At 41.3% G+C, this 20,345-nt stretch overlaps 1 protein-coding gene across 1 annotated transcript in view; it reads right to left on the bottom strand.

The window, feature by feature from the left end:
- The window catches only part of Gdpd4 (glycerophosphodiester phosphodiesterase domain containing 4), an 83,825-nt gene that overhangs the window by 23,069 nt on the left and 40,411 nt on the right, over nucleotides 1-20,345 (bottom strand). The window contains exon 10 of the mRNA XM_051149323.1: nucleotides 13,957-14,107. Coding sequence (XP_051005280.1) covers nucleotides 13,957-14,107 — 151 coding nt within the window. The remainder of the gene's footprint in view (nucleotides 1-13,956; nucleotides 14,108-20,345) is intronic.

The raw sequence follows: 20,345 nt of genomic DNA, 5'->3' as shown, positions 1-20,345 counted from the left end.
TACTCTGCCTGTTCAAATGCTTCCTCCTTTGTGAAGCTTTTCTTAAATATTCTTGAATTAAGGAGACTTTGATAGCAAGAAGTTCTGATGGCTCATTTGTATGTTCCTATACATTTATATCTTGTTCTGCCTTCCACAGTATTCATATATGTCTTAGACCACAGTTAAAATCCTCACTCAGGGGCTGGAGAGATGGCTCAGAGGTTAAGAGCACTGTCTGTTCTTCCAAAAGGTCCTAAGTTCAATTCCCAGCAACCACATGGTGGCTCACAGCCACCTGTAATGAGATCTGGTTCCTTTTTGTGGTGAGCAGACACACACGTGGGCAGAATACTGTATAAATAATAAACAAATTTTTAAAAATCCTCACTCAGCCGGGCGTGGTGGCCCATGCCTTTAATACCAGCACTTGGAGGGAGAGGCAGGTGGATCACTGTGAGTTCAAGGCTAACCTGATCTACAAAGCAAGTCCAGGATAGCCAAGGCTACACAAAGAAAACCTGTCTCGAAAAACAAAACAAACAAACAAATCCTCACTCAGTATGCTTCCTGCTGTTCATTTAAATTCAACCTTATGCAATTTGTCAGGACACTGGCATAATGTATAGCCAGATTCTTTGGCAGATTGTCACATAAGTGGCCTCTAGCCCAGTTCTTCACAGAGCCCTTGTTTCTCTCTGAAACCTCATGAGTTGGGCCTCCATGTTTCTCTTCACATTCTTGGCTACCAAGTTCCTACAAGAATCACTCATTAAACTCTGTTTGCAGCGTTCAAAGGCTTTTCTAGGCCAGAATTCCAAAATCCTCCACAATCCTCCTGAAAGCCGTTCCCAAAGGCTTGAGGACCACATGGTCACAGCAATGGACCCCACTTCTCAGTACCAATTTTCTGTATTACTTTTCTCATTGTGACAAAATTCCTAGCAATAAGCAATGCAAAGGAAGGGTTTATTTTGGCTCACAGTTTGAGAGTATAGTCCATCATTCCCAGAAGGTAGGACAGCAGGAACTTGAGGCAGCTGGTCACATTGTGTCTGTGGCCAGGAAGCAGAGAACAATGAATGCCCATGCTCAGCTAGATTTCTCCTTTTTTACTCAGTTCAGGACCTTAGCCCAGGGGACAGAGCTGCCACGGGGGTTTAATGCAGTTATTTCCAACTCAATTAACCTAATCTACAGGCTTTGTCACAGGCTGACCCAATCTAGATGATCCTCAGCAGATGTGACAGGAATTCTATTGTCAAGTTAACAGTCAATACTACTCTTGGTCAGCAGTCTTAGTTTTAATAGCCCAAACTGTAAAACAGGAAAGTAATGCAGTAATCCGTGAATTTCTTAGAACTTTTTAAAGCCAAGATCTTGTTATGTAGTTTAGACTAGTTTCAAACTTATAATCCTCCTGCCTCAGCCTCCTGACTGCTGCGAATATAGATCTGTGCTACCACAACCAGCCTTTAGGATTATTTTGAAGACTAAGCGTATATCTGACAGGCTTATTAGTCGACTGGATATACTGAAAAAAAAAATCTCTGAACCTAAAGGTTGGATGAGACAAACTTCCACAACTGAAAGTCAAAAGGAACTAAAGACTGAAGCCTATCTGAACAGAACAGCCAAGGACGATAGATAGGGTATAACTAAGAAAAGTAAAGATATTTATGTCTCTGTGTCCCTAGGAGATTTATATGTGATAGAAAAACATGAAATCAATATGCATCTATCAATGGCTAGGATATTTAGCCTTAAAAGATAAATAAATTATGTCATTTGAGATAATACAGATCACCTTGCAGGACATCATGCTAAGTGAAATAAGCCTGGCACATAGCAACAGATGCTAGTTTCAATTATGTATGAAATCTACGAAGGTTTTATTGACAAAGGCAGAAAATAAAAATGAGTACTACGGAACTGGTGGTGCAAGTGGAAGGACAGGGAGATGTTAGTCAAAGTATACAAAATTGCATCTAGACAGAAAGAATGATTTCAAGAGCTTTGTTTGCAACATGCTGACTATAGGTTAAAAACTTAGCAATTCTTGAAATAATAATGCTAGAGCACAATTTAAGCATTCTCACCACACACAAAAATATCATGTGTGGTAAAGCCTAGGTTAATTAGTTTTATTTATCTATTACATGATGCAGACATACTTCAAAGCAGCCTGTTGGGACCGGGCATGTAGCTCTGTGTTAGAGCACATGACTAGGGTACATAAGGCCCTAGGTTTGATCTTCAGCACAGCAAAAGCAAGCAAGCAAACAAACAAAAACTGTTATACACCATTAGTATACACAATTCATTTTTTTATTAAATTTTTTTATTAATTTATTCTTGTTACATCTCAATGTTTATCCCATCCCTTGTATCCTCCCATTCTCTCCCTCCCCCATTTTCCCATTATTCCCCTCCCCTATGACTGTTCCTGAGGGGGATTACTTCCCCCTGTATATGCTCATAGGGTATCAAGTCTCTTCTTGGCAACCTGCTGTCCTTCCTCTGAGTGCCACCAGGTCTCCCCCTCCAGGGGACATGGTCAAATGTGAGGCACCAGAGTACGTGAGAAAGTCATATCCCACTCTCCACTCAAGTGTGAAGACTGTTCGGACCATTGGCTAGATCTGGGTAGGGGTTTAAAGTTTACCGCCTATATTGTCCTTAGCTGGTGCCTTAGTTTGAGCGGGACCCCTGGGCCCAAATCTGCCTATCATAATGTTCTACTTGTAGGTTTCTAGGACCCTCTGGATCCTTCTACTTTGCCATTCTCCCATGCTTCTCTCATCTAGAGTCCCAATAGGATGTCCTCCCCTCTGTCCCAGTTTCCTGGTAAGTGAAGGCTTTCGTGGGACATGCCCCTTGGGCTAGTATGCAGATATAAGTGAGTATATACCATTTGAGTCTTTCTGCTTCTGGGTTAACTCACTCATTATGATCATTTCTAGCTCAATCCATTTATCTACAAATTTTGGGAATTCCTTGTTTTTAATAGCTGAGTAGTATTCCATAGTGTATATGTACCACAGTTTGTTTATCCATTCTTCTACTGAGGGACACTTAGGCTGTTTCCATGTTCTGGCTATTATGAATAAGGCTGCTATGAACTTGGTTGAGCAAATTTTCTTGTTGTGTGCTGGAGCATCTTCTGGGTATATTCCAAGGAGTGGAATAGCTGGGTCTTGAGGAAGCCCTATTCCCAGTTTTCTGAGATAGCACCACATAGATTTCCAAAGTGGCTGTACTAGTTTGCATTCCCACCAGCAATGAAGGAGTGTTCCTCTCTCCCCACATCCTTGCCAGCATGTGGTGTCACTTGAAATTTTGATCTTAGCCATTCTGATGGGTGTAAGATGGAATCTCAGAGTTGTTTTGATTTGCATTTCCCTGATGACTAAGGAGGTTGAGCATTTCTTTAAGTGTTTCTCAGCCATTTGATATTCCTCTGTTGAGAATTCTCTGTTTAGTTCCAAGCCCCATTTCTCAATTGGGTTATTTGGTTTGGTGGTGTTTAATTTCTTGAGTTCTTTATATATTTTGGATATTAGACCTTTGTCAGATGTAGGGTTGGTGAAGATCTTTTCCCAGTCTGTAGGCTGTCGCTTTGTTCTCTTGACAGTGTCTCCTGCCTTACAGAAGCTTCTCAGCCTCATGAGGTCCCATTTATTAATGGTTGACATTAAGGCCTGGGCCGTTGGTATTCTGTTCAGGAAGTTGTCTCCTGTGCTAGTATGTTCCAGGCTCTTCCCCACTTTTTCCTCTAAGTGACTTAGTGTCTCTGGTTTTATGTTGAGGTCGTTAATCCACTTGGATTTGAGTTTTGTGCAAGGTGACAAATATGGGTCCAGTTGCATTTTTTTACACATAGACCTCCAGTTAGACCAGCACCATTTGTTGAAGATGCTATCCTTTTTCCATTGAATAGATTTGGCTTCTTTGTCAAAAATCAAGTGACCATATGTGTGTGGATTCATATCTGGGTCTTCGATTCGATTCCACTGATCAACCAGCCTGTTGCTGTGCCAGTACCATGCTGTTTTAATTACTATTGCTTTATAGTACAGTTTGAGATCAGGTATGGAGATTCCTCCGGAGCACCTTTTATTGTACAAGATTGTTTTAGCTATTCTGGGTTTTTTGTTTTTCCATATGAAGTTCAGGATTGAACTTTCAATGTCTTTAAAAATTTGTGTAGGTATTTTGATAGGGAATGCATTGAATCTGTAGATTGCTTTTGGTAGGATGGCCATTTTTACTATGTTAATTCTCCCGATCCATGAGCAAGGAAGATCATTCCATCTTCTCAGGTCATCTTCAATCTCTCACAATTCATTTTTTATTATTTTTGAGTGTGTGTGGACATGTTTAGGTGTGTAAACATTTGTGTAGGTACAGGCACATGTGTTGATGAACATATCAGCATGTGTGTATGGAGACTGGAGGTTGATGTTGGACGTCTTCCTCAAATCTCTCTCCACCTTATTTTTGAGGAAGGATCTCTCCCAGAGCCTGGAGTGTATACTGATGGGGAAACAAGCCTCTTCAGTGCTGGGACTGGAGATATTAACCATCATGCCTGGCTTTTTACATGGACGCTGGATGTGCTTTCAGCCCTCCAGTTGTTTTTATGCCTTGCATACATGCCACGTAAGTTTCAGTGTGCTGCTAATGGGACAGGTGAAGAGGGCACTTCTGTGTCTCCTCCGTCTTTGGAGGCCAGTGCTCATCTTCTCGCTATGCTCATCTCGCTAACGGTGTTAGCTGAAGGTGTTTTGAAGTTCTTTATTTTTTACTCCAAGTTCATTCATAGTTTTCCATCACAGGAACTGGGGAGATGGCTTAGTCTTTACTGTACTTGCTGCACAAGTGTGAGGATCTGAGGCAGAGTCCTATGACCTGTGAGGATCCAGCTGTGGTGACACCTGCCTGTAATCCTAGTGCCCAGGGAGCACTGACAGGAACGTCCCTGGGGCTCACTGGCCACTTCCAGGTTCAGTGAGAAACTTCGACTCAAAAAAATTGGTAACTGCTTTGTGAAGATAATCCACCAACAATCTCTGGCTGCCATATGTATACACACACAGGTACTCATACATGAACTCACACATACATATGAATTTTTTCAACACAAATGGAATTTTGTTGAATGCTCTGATAGATAAACTTAAATGATTACATAGTTTTTCTTTAGATTATTCTTTAGATTATTACCATGGCAAATCACATTGAAATAGTTTTCTTGTCTTTAATCCGAGTACTCAGGAGGCAGTGGCAACCAGATCTTTGTAAGTTTGAGGTCTGCCTATTCGACATAGTGAGTTCCAGGACAGCCAGGACTATATATAGAGATGCCATGTCAAAGAGAAAAAGCATTTTCATGTTGAGCAATGCTTATAGATTTGAGGAGCTCTTATTTAGTTGAGCTGTTTTCTGTCTATGCCTATGTATCATTGTCATCATGGATACAGACCATCATTATACCATGATTAGTTTGCTCTGGAGACAGTGTATCAGTCCAGCCTCGCCCTAGGCTCTGTGTAGCTCAGGCTGGCCTCGCACTTGTGATCCTCTTTCCCCCTTCTCTTGAGTGCTGGCACTAAAGCATGTGCTGCCACACCTGACCGTGATTGATTCTGTATTATATTTTAACAAACCACCACAAACGTAGTGACTTAAAACAACACAGATCATTTTTTCCTGTGGTTTTTGTTTTGTTTTGTTTTGTTTTATAGATCAGAAGTTCTTTATGGGTCTTATATGGCTTAACTCGAGGTGTCAACCAAGTTCCACACCATTTCAGAGCCTCTAGAGAACATTCTCGGCAGGATTTAGTTCCCTGTGACTTGGGGGCCTCCGTAAGTTGAGCCTGTTAGCAGTCAAGCATCTCTGCAGCCAGCTGCAGGGGACTCACAATGGGACAACAGGCATCTCTGAAGCCACCCCAGAGACTCAGTGACATCAGAACACATCATCACCAGGCACCAAGATGTGATGGTACCCTAAGCCATGTTTGCTCTTTCTGCACATGCACTGAGGTTGCCTTATAAGGGGACCTGTCCCCTCCCCCACTCTTCTTCTCTCCTTCTGTCTCCTCAGAGATAGTCTCTATAACTTCGTCCCCTAATAAAACCTCTCACTTAGGCCTGTGCTGAGCGGTGTGATTTGTGTGTCCATTGAATAGCTGCACCACACAATCCCACCAGAGGCCTTTCCTGTCCTTTAGTGGACATCTGCATTTCCTGCTTCAAAGGCTTTTTCTTCTATTTTCAAAACTTGCAGTTGATGGTTGAGTCTCTGTCACACTTCAAATCTCTCTTGTCTCTCTCTTCTCCATTGGTAAAATATTTCTGGTCACATCTAAGAAAGTCTTTTTTAAAGACTGATTAGATGGGGGTCATCTGGAAAATCAGGGTAATTTCCTCCCCTCGAGGCCCATAACTTCAGTTACATGTGCAAAAGCCTTTTACCATGCCTGGTAACATAGTAATACATTCTGAGCATTGGGGCATGCACATCTTGGGAAAGTCATCAGTCTGCCTTCCATACATCATGAAAAGGGGTAAAATTCTCTGAGGAGAGATAACAATCTTAAATATGTGTGCTCTTCACAATGGAGGTTCTAAATTCATCATGTAAAACCTAAGAGATGTGAAAAGAAACATAAACCAACAATTATAGTTGAAGACTCAGCATGCCTTAGTCAGTAACTGATAGAGTAACCATGTGGGAGATCCACAAGAACAGAGACAATTTAACCTCTGTTACTCAACTGGCTCTAAAGACAACTATGTAACAATCTACCCAATAGTCACAGAATACACATTCTCTCTTTTTTTCTTTTATTTTGGTTTGTGTTTTTGTTTCCAGGAGTGAAACTAGGGCCTTGCACATGGTAAGGAATCACTGCTTCTGAGATACCAGTATTGATTAATTTTTTAAAATTTTGACACAATGTGTCAGCCCAGACAAGTCTTGAACTCTTCATCTCTTCCCTCAGCTTCCAAAATACTGGAGTTATAAGCAAAGTTGGCACACTCTAGTGTAGCAAAATTTTAGCAGAACCGTTGTATCCAGCATGAATCTGGAGTGACGAAACCTAAGCGTTGAAGTGGACTTTTGTCAGTGGTTGTATCTGGGGTTTTACCGAGTTGTTCTTCTGAAGGGTTCTCAGAGCCTTTGCAGACCAGTCTCCAGACATGTCTAGACAATCAGGAAGTCTCCTGTGGCTGAGCACTGCTTAGGCCATGTATCTTTTAAGACAACCCCTAAATCAGATTAGAGGTTTTTAGCATTTGCAAATCGACTTGCCTTTTGAGTAACAGTAGAAAGAGGTTCTAGGAAGTGTTCAGTCCTTGAGAGGCAGATCCCCTGCTGCTGAGAAGCCTGAACTCATCCTGCACTGTCTCTCTTGTCCAGAATCCAGAACACCGACACTCTAGGTTCAGTGAAAGACTTCATCTCAAGGGAATAAGCACACAGTGATTTAGAAGGACACCTGGCATCTTTTTTCTGTCCTTTACATGTGTAAATGCATGCGTGCGTGCACGCGCATGCACACAAACACACACACAAACTTCCAGAAAACTCCAGGCTCAGCTGTATTTAGTGTTGAATTCTACCAAACATACAGAAAAATGAACACTAATTCTACGAAGTCTCTTACAAGACGTAGAAGGTAAGCCTCTCATTTTATGAGGCACATACACAAATAATAAATAAATAAATGTAGAAAATATATTTGAAGTAACAGCATAGAAAAGCTGTTAGTATTGTGGTCTAAGGAGGTGAAGGTTCATCCTAAGATGTCAGGCAAAGCTAACAGTGTTATCAACATGGTACTGGTTTGGGAGATAAGAAAGATACAAGAGTAAGGGGGTTGTGGGTTCTTGCATGGTTCTGGAGAAGTGCTGAGGGAGGCAATGTGTGCCAAAGTCTGAGGCCACTGAGTGAAGCTCCTGTCAATGACAATTCCTAAAAAAAAGCTGTGTCTACAAAGACTCACTGATGGCCAGATTAGAGCTGCAGGGGTGAGGGGAGGTTTAGAATGCTGTCAGTTCAGAGGCCAAGTTGCCTTATCTTGGGCTAACTTTAGCTCTCTAAATGCCATTCCTTGCCTACCTGTGTCATGACAAATAGATTCTTTTTGGGCTCTACTAACTTAGCAGATCAGTGGCTTCCACCAGTGCCCACACTAGGAATGCCACCAATATCATCTGAGGCCCAGAGGAGAGGCTCATCCATCTCGATATAAACACCTCTCTGATGTTTCCAACAATGTATTTTTAAAGTGCCTTGATGTTTTGTTCTGTAAAACTATGAAAGTGCCTCCATAGAGGACCATGGCATTTAGTCTACCCTAAATCTGGGTTTTCAGGCCATGATTATTCAAATCTGACTCCAGAATAAATTATTTCTTCTTTTTCTTTAAGGTGAAAGCTATGGATTTTGTTTGCTTTAAGTTGGCAATTTGACGGTGAAGTAGGGGGTAGTGAATGCCCCAGCCATGAGATGTCTGCCGAGGAGAGCTGCACGTGGCAGCAGGAGCAGTCCAAGAGAGGAATTTACTCTACAGACAGCAAAGCCATGGGGGGTGGAGCCATATGAGCCCTTTGAAACTAAAGCCCCAGACAGCTGACCCAAACTGCAGGATTAGTGTTTGTCCTGCTAGGTTTCAGTCTTGCTTTGGTCTGATCTTCCTCACTACTCTCCATTTCTCTCATTTGGAGTGGGAAATGTATGTTCTGTACCATTGTGTGCTGGAGGACTTTTTAAATTTTTATAGTAACAGTTAAGAGATTGTCTCAAGTCTCAGAAGAAACTTTGGACTTTAGAATAGTGTTAAGACTATTAAAGACTCTGGGGCATTTGAAGTTGGGCTCAATGCATTTCGTGTCATGAACCCTTGGGCTAAGGGGCCAAATGGGAGATCTGAATTAAAATGTCCCCATAGGCTCATAGTATCTGAGCACCAGTTGATGGCGCTGCTTGGGGAGTTTATGGAACCTTTAGGAGGTGGAGTCTTACACTATGTCACTGGGGGTGGGCTTTGAGAGTTGCTGGCCTCACCCACTTCTTGCTTTAGTCTCTCTGCTTCCTGTGTGTGGATGAAGATGTGCTCAGCCAACCTCTTGCTCCTGTCACCATACAGTGCCTTCCCTGCCTTTATAGATTCTCCCTCTGGAACTATAAGATAAAATAAATCCTTCTTTCCTTAAATTTTTGTTTTGTTTGTTTTGTCATGATATGTTATCGCAGCAACAGAAAAATAACAGATACCCTACTCATGACTATTCATTTAAGAATTTTGTTATGCTCTACTTCTTGATGCTCATGCAATAAAGGCTTAAAAACAAACAAACAAAAAACCCTAAAGCTGTGCAATGGTGGTGCACGCTTTTAATTCCAGCATTCAGAAGGCAGAGGCAGGAGGATCTCCGTGAGTTCGAGGCCAGCTTGGTCTACAGTGCAAGTTTCAGGACAGCCAAGGCTACACAGAGAAACTCTGTCTAAAAAGAAAACCCTGAATCTTATGCTTCTGTAAAACATTCTTTGTATTAGGTCTTATCTCACTGAAGCCTCAGTTCAGAAAGGGATGCTTTTACTCCTCCTCTCCTTTATATTCTGATGCATCCAGTCACTTATATTAAATAACCTGCTTTCTTTTCTCTTCAGTAGCCCTTGACTAACTGTGAAATCAAGACCATGTCTTCAGGATCTCATTTAAGGACAAATTCTATTCAATCCAATATGACAAACCCTAGGTCCCTATTAAAGACACAGATGTAATTGGTATTTGGAACAAATGCTAAGAATCATTGCAAAACAAACTGGTGTCTGTGATATGTTATCATAGCATTATATATAGAAAGAAAATAACTATCTTTCATGAAATCAATAAAACTGTCTACATTCATAAGTATCAGGTTAAAAATATTAATGGAGTTGAACTTATTATTTTGTCACAATGATGATGAGATGATTTCTAAATAATTGGTACTATTTATTAGATGGTAAGAGCCGAAGGACCAGGGAGTCCGCTGAGAACCAGTCTCTCCTAGAAATGGCTGCATAAACAGGACTGGAACAATGACAATGTCAGTGGACATGCTTGCCTGCACCATGATGACAATAAACTAAATGTGTGAACTGGAAGCCGGCCCCAGTTAGATGCTTTCCTTTGTAAGAGTTGCTGTGGTCACGGTACCTCTTCACAGCAATAGAAACCCTAAAACAACAGCAAAACGATTTACTATAAAATATTACCCTTTCAAATAGTTTAAATCACAGGCAACATCATTTCAACTACCTTCTGATGACCCATCAGAAGAAAGCAAACAAAGTCTCACAGTGAAACCTAAAGTTCCCCAAATAAGCCAAATTTGAACACCAGGTTTCAGAATTCTCAGTAGCCATAATCATAGTAAAACTAAATACTACATTCATACCACCTAACATACTAAAATAAAACTATTGATTCAAACAAACAAACACCCAAATCTATCATAACAACACACCCAATCTTAACACTTATAACTAATCCAAGAATCTGAAAACAGAAAATAGTTTCTGTTGTTCTTTTGTTGCTTTGAGGCTCAAATCTGGGGTCTAGAATATTCCAGGCAAGGGTTCCATTATGAGCTACATTCCCAGCCTTAGGAGAAGTATTGAAGAAAAGTTTTGAAAACCCAAACCAAAGACAAGATTCAACCGAAATACTTAATATTACATGCCATAGCCCTCAGATGGAATGAAAGCAGAAAAAAAAATTATGGTTGTCTTTTGGTAATAAGGACCATAAAGTTCCAATAGGAATAACCCAGAAAAAAATTGCCCATTAGATTAAAATATCACCCACTCAAGTCATCAACCTTACAGTTTCATCAGACACCTCAGTTTGATGCAACGCTCATCTTTAGGACTATGTTTAATTCTACAAATCCTAATAACGCATATGTTGTATATATCTGATACACAATAGCTTTTTCATGTAGAAGGCACACTGTTAAAACATTAACTGGTTCAGCAAGATGGCTCAACAGGTAAAGGCACCTACAATAAGAGGCTCCTGCCATCAAGCCTCATGACATGAGTTTGATCTCTGAGACCTACATGGTAGAACGAGAGAACCAACTCCTGCAAACTGTCCTCTCATCCCCTCCCCACACATATGCGCTCTCTCTCTCCCTCCCTCCCTCTCTCTCTCTCTCTCTCTCTCTCTCTCTCTCTCTCTCTCTCTCTCTCACACACACACACACACACACATAAAGAATAAAATGTAAGAAGAATTGACTAACATTAACAATGGCTAACAAATCCAATATGCATGCTAATAGAGTGTTTATAGTTTTATGTGCTCATGTATTTATGAATCATGAGACACATCACATAGCCTACATATATATAGAAACCTGGCATCATTTCATGTTAGTACTATGATTATTTGAGAATTAACACAGGGTCTCACTCTGTAGCCCTGGCTTACAGAGGTCTACCAGCCTCATCCTCCAAGAGTTGGGATTAATGATGTGCTCCGCCTGCCTGGGGCAGCTCATTCTTTTCATGTTAAGCATTACAGCTTACATCCTCCCATAGAGACACACATTCTGAGGAGACATGGTTGTTACAAATCTACCTGCAGCTAGCTCTTACATTAATAGCAGTTAGGGTGTGAATCTGGAGTCTGTAAAGGTAAGCCCGTTTTTACATACTCCTTCACTGCGTTTTTCCATGAAACATGACCATTACCCCTTGGAATGAGCATGTACTGCTTATCCTATTTTCAAATGAGAGCCTCTGATGACTATCAGGTTGAGTGGAATGTAGGTGTCATAAATTTTCCCCAGTCATAAGACAAGCTGGAAAATGTTATTTTCTTTTTCTCAAGACAGAAGTCTTGACCTTTTCTCATACTCTTTACCTCTTTGAAATTGTCCAAGGGGAATTATGCGTACCCTGACTTATTATTCCAGCATTGCTAAATCTCCCCTCTGCATGCCTTGGTGACCTTTCTCCCAACTACTCCCTCCTTCAGTCTTGTTATTCTATGCTCTCTTCCATCCTTCTTCCTGTTCCCTTACACACACTGGCTTTAGTGTAATGTATCTCTGAAATACATCACCACAATCGTCCATGGTTCTCCTTGGTAACAATCTCTCAGTAGCATAAATAGTACCTTGATATAAAATATGAATTCTCTGAGAAACACTTAAAGAAATGCTCAACCTCCTTAGTCATCAGGGAAATGCAAATCAAAACAACTCTGAGATTCCATCTTACACCCATCAGAATGGCTAAGATCAAAATTTCAAGTGACACCACATGCTGGCGAGGATGTGGGGAGAGAGGAACACTCCTTCATTGCTGGTGGGAATGCAAACTAGTACAGCCACTTTGGAAATCTATCTGGTGCTATCTCAGAAAACTGGGAATAGGGCTTCCTCAAGACCCAGCTATTCCACTCCTTGGAATATACCCAGAAGATGCTCCAGCACACAACAAGAAAATTTGCTCAACCATGTTCATAGCAGCCTTATTCATAATAGCCAGAACACGGAAACAGCCTAAGTGTCCATCAGTAGAAGAATGGATAAAGAAACTGTGGTACATATACACTATGGAATACTACTCAGCCATTAAAAACAAGGAATTCCCGAAATTTGTGGATAAGTGGATTGAGCTAGAAATGATCATAATGAGTGAGTTAACCCAGAAGCAGAAAGACTTAAATGGTATATACTCACTTATATCTGCATACTAGCCCAAGGGGCATGTCCCACGAAAGCCTTCACTTACCAGGAAACTGGGACAGAGGGGAGGACATCCTATTGGGACTCTAAATGAGAGAAACATGGGAGAATAGCAAAGTAGAAGGATCCAGAGGGTCCTAGAAACCTACAAGTAGAACATTATGATAGGCAGATTTGGGCCCAGGGGTCCCGCTCAAACTAAGGCACCAGCCAAGGACAATACAGGCGGTAAACTTTAAGCCCCTACCCAGATCTAGCCAATGGTCAGAACATTCTCCACGGTTGAGTGGAGAGTGGAATATGACTTTCTCACGTACTCTGGTGTCTCACATTTGACCATGTCCCCTGGAGGGGGAGACCTGGTGGCACTCAGAGGAAGGACAGCAGGTTGCCAAGAAGAGACTTGATACCCTATGAGCATATACAGGGGGAGGTAATCCCCCTCAGGAACAGTCATAGGGGAGGGGAATAATGGGAAAATGGGGGGAGGGAAGAATGGGAGGATACAAGGGATGGGATAAACATTGAGATGTAACAAGAATAAATTAGTAAAAAAATTAAAACAAAACAAAACAAAACAAAAAAATATAAATTCTCCAACTTCCTTGGGAAGACAGTGACTGAAAATTATACCATATCTAATATGTTTTATATCTTACTATCCCCTTAATTAGTCCATCTTCTTCCAGAACCTCCCATGCTCATTATTTAGACTAAGTTGTTTCTGAAACAACAAGACATTTATTTTAGTTGGCACTTATCACAATGTATGGCAATTTCTCGTTTCTAATGCTTCTCCCTTTGGACTCTCAGTCTATTTCTCATACTGTTCTATTTGGGTTATTTGTCATTATATTCCATGTGCCTTGTACCCAGTAGTAAGAATTCAGAAATAAATATGTTTCCTAGTCTGCTTCATGAAGACTGTGAGATATTCAAAACAGCTAGGTAGGTGCTGTGTGCATTGCAAACATACTATCAAAGGCTATGAAATGCTTGCATAAAATAAACAATAAAGGCTGAGTTTACAAGTTTATCATCAGCCTTTCTAGCAAATGCTGGTCCATCGTATCACACGTGACACCCTTGCCACTAAACTAGGAGGGACCCTGTATGCTCTTATCTGCCTTTCACCTTCGCCTTTATCTCCAGGAGCAGCACATGAACAGAGGAGGGTTTCCACACACGTCACAAGACCAAAGGATGTGAGTCCTACCTTTATGAACCATTTGCCGGCATTCAGAGTTGACAGGAAAGTCCAATTGAAGCTAGCAGTGTGGTTATAAGCAGCTGATGGTAGGACCTCTCTGATATTGGTTGTTCTAGTCAGGTCATAGTCATGCATGAGGAAAGGCACATGATCAAAACTGCAGACAGGAGGGGGAAAGAGAGGAAGAGGTACAAAGGATAAACCCAGCCACCATGGCATAAATGAGTCCCCAAAGCCCTTCAGGGTTGTAAGCCTTGCAAGGCTTTTTCATGCTTTCTCAAACCTCAGCAAAGGACTGAGTGCTAGCCATTTATGCAGATGGCAGCATTCTCCTGTCTAGGAATCAATCTGTCATAGCCGTGTATCTATGTTGGTGGTGCGGAACGAGTAGCTTCCTTATGCAGAAGATTCCTGATGCCAGGAAAGCACAAGGTACAGTAATGACCTAAGAATGAGGTGAACGGGCGTGGGTATGAGGCAGGGTCCCCACGCATAAGAAACGTGCGTCCATACAGGCTTCCTGTGTTCCTCTGAGCCTTTTTCCAGGATGGCATCTGCTTCACATTGGACATTATCGTAAAACCAATTCCCAGTTCCTCTATTTCCTGGTTGCTTTGTAGATGCCCCGACTTTATGAAACTCTCTGTTCCTTTCTCATTAAAATAACCATCAAGAGAATACCTACAATGGTCATGATATTAAGGGCTGCTTAACTTGTCATAACTATAAAACTGAATAAAAGAAAGGGAGTAACCACTTAGGCAAAGAGCAGCTGGGACAGCTGTAGTATGCCTCCGAGAAAAGGCGTGGAGTGGTTCATCTACAGCATGGCACAGCTTCCGTTTTGTCAGCACTAGAGTCTGTACAAGAAGCGGGAGCCCAAAGGGACCTAGCCATCCTGCTGCAAGGGGAAGAAAGAGACCAGGGTAGCTAAACAAAGTTTTAAATTATTGACTAGAGTCCCATGGAGGATGGAGCTATGCAAAAACAAAGCAAAGCAGTTCCAGAGCAGTGCATACAGAGATCTTGTGACTATGACTAATTGTCAGTCTACACATACGAAACTCTATGGAGCTTTAGCAAGAACAAGTTTTGGACTGATGACACAGCTCGGTGGTAAAGGCATTTGCTGCCCAGCCTGACAACCTGCAGTCAATCCCCACAACCCACAGGGTGGAAGAAGAAAACCAATTGCCACCAGTTGTCCTCTGACCTCTACACATGTGGCATGTGTGTGCCTAGGCACTTAGATAAATAAAACACACAAGTACATAAGTGCAATAAAACTTGTAAACAAAAAAAAACACCCAAGAAAAGAAAAATTATCAAAATCTCCTAAATTGCAGGACTCATGTGAGGTGCGACTCAGTCAATTCCATCCAGCAAGAGATGGAAGACATCAACAATCACATGGGAACTCTTTAGAGATTCCAGAAGGCTGTGCCTTAGAAATGAGGATAACTTAGAACTAGAACAGTGTACATCTACGTAAGCACCTCCGGAAGATCACGTAAGACAGCCTCCAAAGGATCAAACTAGTTATAAGTACATCATCTACCTGCTAGAACAAATTCCAACGTTCTCTAAAAGGAAACAACAAAACATAGCCCCTTTCATGTAAAATTATAATATCTAGCATGCAATAAAAACTTACTAGAGATGTAAAGGTGCAAAAACATATGAATATCTGCCCGAGAGCTCCTTTGACAGATGCAAACTCAAAATGAAAGGTATTAGGATTAGGCAAGGATGTTAAATGATATAAAATAATATTATAAATTCCATAAAAATCATACAAGGGAAACATGAATATAAAATATGTATAACTCTGGTGGCATAACACTCAGGACATTGAGGCAGAACATGTCGAGTTTAAAGCCAACCTTGCCTACAGGCAATTGTGTGTGTGTGTATGTGTGTGTGTGTGTGTGTGTGTGTGTGTGGGTGTGTGTGTAGGATATAAAGAAGAAATTGAAATTCTGGTGATGAAAATTATAATAACTGAAATGAAAATTTTGCTAGATAAAATTTACAACTGAGGCTGGGGAGTGGCCCAGTGGAGAAAGTACTTACTGTGCAATAATGAGAACCTAAGTTAGGATGCTGTGGTATTTTTATTAAATTCTAAAGGGCTCTACTACCCAGGCTAGCCCCCCAATAACTGAGACCTATTGATTTACTTAAGCAGCTTAGTGCAATAACTGGGCAGGTATGATTTAAACTAATGTTCTAGGCTAGTCTGTCTATTTCCCAGTTGCAGTCCCCAAATTACTTGCCAATCTGTCGTCCGGTCTGTACTGGATCTACTCCATCAGGCCACATCCTCTTTCTCCATTTTCTTCCTTCTCTTCTCTCTCTCCAGGCTCGTGGTCCCTACCTCTGATGCCCAGTCCAGGAACCAAAGCTCCACCTACCTCAATACTGCCCAGTAATTGGCTGTTAGCAACTTTATTAACAAATCAGGGATAACTAGGGAACAAAGTTGACACAACATCACTTGAGAATGGGCCTGTCTGAACTATCGCCAGGTCCTGGAGGCCAGCATTTAGCATTTGAATACACAGCAGCAGGAGACCAACCTCCAGCATTAAGATCCTCAGCACCCACATAGAAACCTGGGCACAGCACGCAGACGTGGATACAGGGAGATCCTGAAGGCTCCCAAGCATCCATTCTAATCTAGATAAGAAAATCCAGGTCCAGCAAGAGACTCAGTGTGAGGCAGGTGTAGGGGGCTATGCAGGAAGAACAGCAAAACAGCTTTAGAACTCATGAAATGTGGCCCACCGGTTAGCACAACCACAATGGGTGTGCCTCGGAGATGCAGAGCCCCAGGACTACGTGTCCTGAGGACTTCGCGCTCTTATGGAGCATGGCTCTGCATGTTGCCCTTGTGGTCTTTACATCCTTCCTAATATGTGAGTTGTATGAAAACTCTAAGGGGCCTTCCAGCCCCTCACTGGCAGTATCCCTGCCATTACACTAATAGCACTTTAATGTTTTCAGGCGTTGCTGCGGCAGCAGATTAATAAATTGGGGCCCACCCTCAGAATGGCCTTAGACATGTAGATCGTTAGTAATGTCCACCAGCCTTAGAGAAAATCTGGAGACACAGGTTGTTAGTGAAGTTAGGTTAAGATGTTTTTGTTAGTGGCTCTGATGTGGGAATCTTAGGGAAGAATTTAAAGTTCCGAAAGGCACACTCCTAATATTGAGCTAGCGACCTTTGAAGGTCAGCGATCAAGGACAATGGCAGCCCAACCAGCACTGCTGACTTGACTCTCTAGCTAACGCTGCGCTGGTGATCAAGGTGATGACTAATTTCTTTTACCCATTTTTGCCCTCAGCTTCGTGATATGATTTAATTAAAAAAAAAAAAAAAAAAACTGTTAATGGGTAGATGTGCACCCTGAGGATTTAAAGTAGAAATGGATGATTTTTTATATAAAAGTTTAGATTTGTGATTCTTTTAAGATTTTATAAGGTTACTTTTTAACATAAATAATAAAATAATTGATTCTTTCTTTGTAACTGCAAATTGCAGCCTGCCAGTTAGAGACACTGGCTGAGAAAATTACCTTGCTTGCTTACACTTTGTTAATCTATAATAGGTTGCTTAGTTAGTAATGTATGTAGGTTCTTGAGAATAATTTGTTTTTTTCACCTATAATACATAAAATGTTTTTCATGTAAAGATATTGGAGAACACACTAATTTTCCATGATCATTCACCAAAAGAAAAATAGAATGTAATCACAATGTAATTTTGATACTGCTTGAAAGAGATTTTGCTGGGATATATAAGCTGTGGAGAGAAAAATAAAGTTTTTGGAGCTTGCCCATTGGAGTCTGCTCCACTCACCTAATATGTTTAATATGTACATGTATAAGTGCAATATATGTATCTATGTAAAGATGATTGGAGCCTGCTTGTTGGAGCTTTGCTCTATCCACCCAATATTTATGTGTACATACATGAAGCTGGTTGGAGCTTTGTCCCATTCACCCAATGTGTAAACATGCATATGCATGTATGTGCATGAATGAAGTTGTTGGCGCTTACTCATTAGAGCTTGCCTTGCTTCATCTTCTGAGTGTGTGTGTGTGTGTGTGTGTGTGTGTGTGTGTGTGCATGTGTGTAGGCTCAATTTTCTTAGCAATTATATTTTATTATGAACTTATTAACCAAGAGTACCTCACTTATAACCTGACTAACCTAAGTGAAAGGAAAAGGAGATTAGAGAATACAATAATGAAACCATAAGGATATCAGTTCTGAGGAACGATTCTCCTGGTGTAATCAGCAGGATTTCTTCTGCTGGAACCTGGAGCAACTGGAATCCAGAGCCTCAGCCGGAACCCGGAGCCCCAAAGCCTTCTCTCTAGCAGTGTGTCGAAGAGGAGCTATGAACAGCCAAAACTATCCCAAGCCTCCAAAGGCCCCGCCTCCTGTTTTTGGCTCACATTTATACCTCCTCTCAGACTTTGTTCAAGGATGTTTTTCAGCTGGTTAACAATCAATCTCCCCCACATGGTGGTTGAACTTCTAAGGAGATAAACATCACCTGCTCTCTCACAACTTTTTCTCATCCCCCATTTGTGATCTAAAGAAAAACATGTTTATCTCTCTTTCATGTGTGTGTGTGTGTGTGTGTGTGTATGTGTGTATGCATGTGTGTAGGTATGCATGCATGTGTGTGTATGAATGAAGTTGTTGGAGATTGCTCATTGGAGCTTGTCTTGCTCATCTTCTGAGTGTGTGTGTGTGTGTGTGTGTGTATGCATGTGTGTAGGTATGCATGCATGTGTGTGTATGAATGAAGTTGTTGGAGATTGCTCATTGGAGCTTGTCTTGCTTCATCTTCTGAGTGTGTGTGTGTGTGTGTGTGTGTGTGTGTGTGTTCGCGCGCGCATGCAATTTTTCTTCTTCTTTTCCCCCTTCACTGTCTACAATCAGGACCAGTCCCTACTCGCCAACTTTATGCCCCACCTCAGTTTACCATGTGATGTCAAAGCTGACTTTCAACAGGCAGGGGTATAGAACGTGCTGGAAGAAGGCGTGCCAATGTCAACTTCTGCTCTCCACACGTGCCCACATAGATGAAAACCTCTAATCCTACCACATACAGATATTCAACAGATCATTCAAAGAGCAGTGAATTTGAAAATGTAGCAACAGAACAAAGCATAGAACCCAGAAGTTCTGTCCCCCAAAACCAGGGGGATGGTTGATCTTCCAGCTCCAGTGACTGGGACTCAGAGCTAACTCTGTATTTCCTAGCTCTTGGTTTTATTGTTTTGTTTTTATTTTCTTTTTTCTTTTTTTAACTTACTTGTTTTTATTTTTGTATGTATGAGTGCTCTGTCTGCACGTACACCTGCATGTCAGAAGAGGGCATCAGATCCCTTTTTATAGATGGCTGTGAGCCGCCATCTGGTTACTGGGAGCTGCACTCAGCACCTCTGCAAGAGCAGCCAGTAACTCTTAACCACTGAGCCGCCTCATCAGCCTCTTGTTTCGTTTTTAAGACAGGATCTTTCTGTGTGGCCCTCGCTGTCCTGCAGGCCTCTGAACATTTTTACTACAAAGAAAGGTTTGCAATAGGAATGCTTAGCCTTATTTCAGTATTATAGTGTGCATATATATTCTATAAACATCACACGATTGTCCATATTGCCAGGAGCAAAGCATGCAGAAAGGGTCTATGGCAAGCAAGTGAGCTTCCTAGAGGCAGTCCACTCATTTTTGCAAGGCTGTGAATGAATGTATCCCTGATTTAGGCAAAGCCCCAGGGATTTTGCCTCAAAACTGTTTATTGTTGCTGTACTGCCTTCCTATGCTGGTCTCATATGTCTGGCATTATGCATTGGGCAGATTTTCTACAGAATCTTATAAAAATGATAATTCCTAATAATGCTTCCTGACTTGATTCAAGTAATTCTAAACCCTCCTGCAGCACAGCAAAAACTACTAGGAGCGCAGTGAACCACATGACTTACTCCAAAAAGAAAAACAAAGTTGAAACCAATTAGAGATCAAGGAAATACATTCACTCTAGGTTTAGTCTAGAGCTGAGGCCCAGGTGTATACCACGATAAGAAAAGCCATATGAACATAAAAACAAAGAATAAATGGTTAGCTCTACAAGACAAGACAGATACATATTTCTTGGTAAAAACCTTGATATTAAAAAAACTGTCCTTTGAACACATAATGTACATATGAAATAAAAATATAAAACTTCTGCTTTGAACTCATAATGAGCATATAGATAAAACCACTGCTTTAAACTTATAATGAGCAAAAATGTCTAGTTAGATATAGTTCCACTGTAACTCACTTTTTGTGTAACAGTTATATCTATTTTTGAATGGGGTAATTTTTTCATACATAA

Source organism: Acomys russatus, chromosome 7 (genome assembly GCF_903995435.1).
Source record: "Acomys russatus chromosome 7, mAcoRus1.1, whole genome shotgun sequence".
Classification (NCBI taxonomy): domain Eukaryota; kingdom Metazoa; phylum Chordata; class Mammalia; order Rodentia; family Muridae; genus Acomys; species Acomys russatus.
The sequence above is the reverse complement of the archived record's forward strand: the minus strand, read 5'-3'. Positions and strand labels throughout refer to the sequence as shown.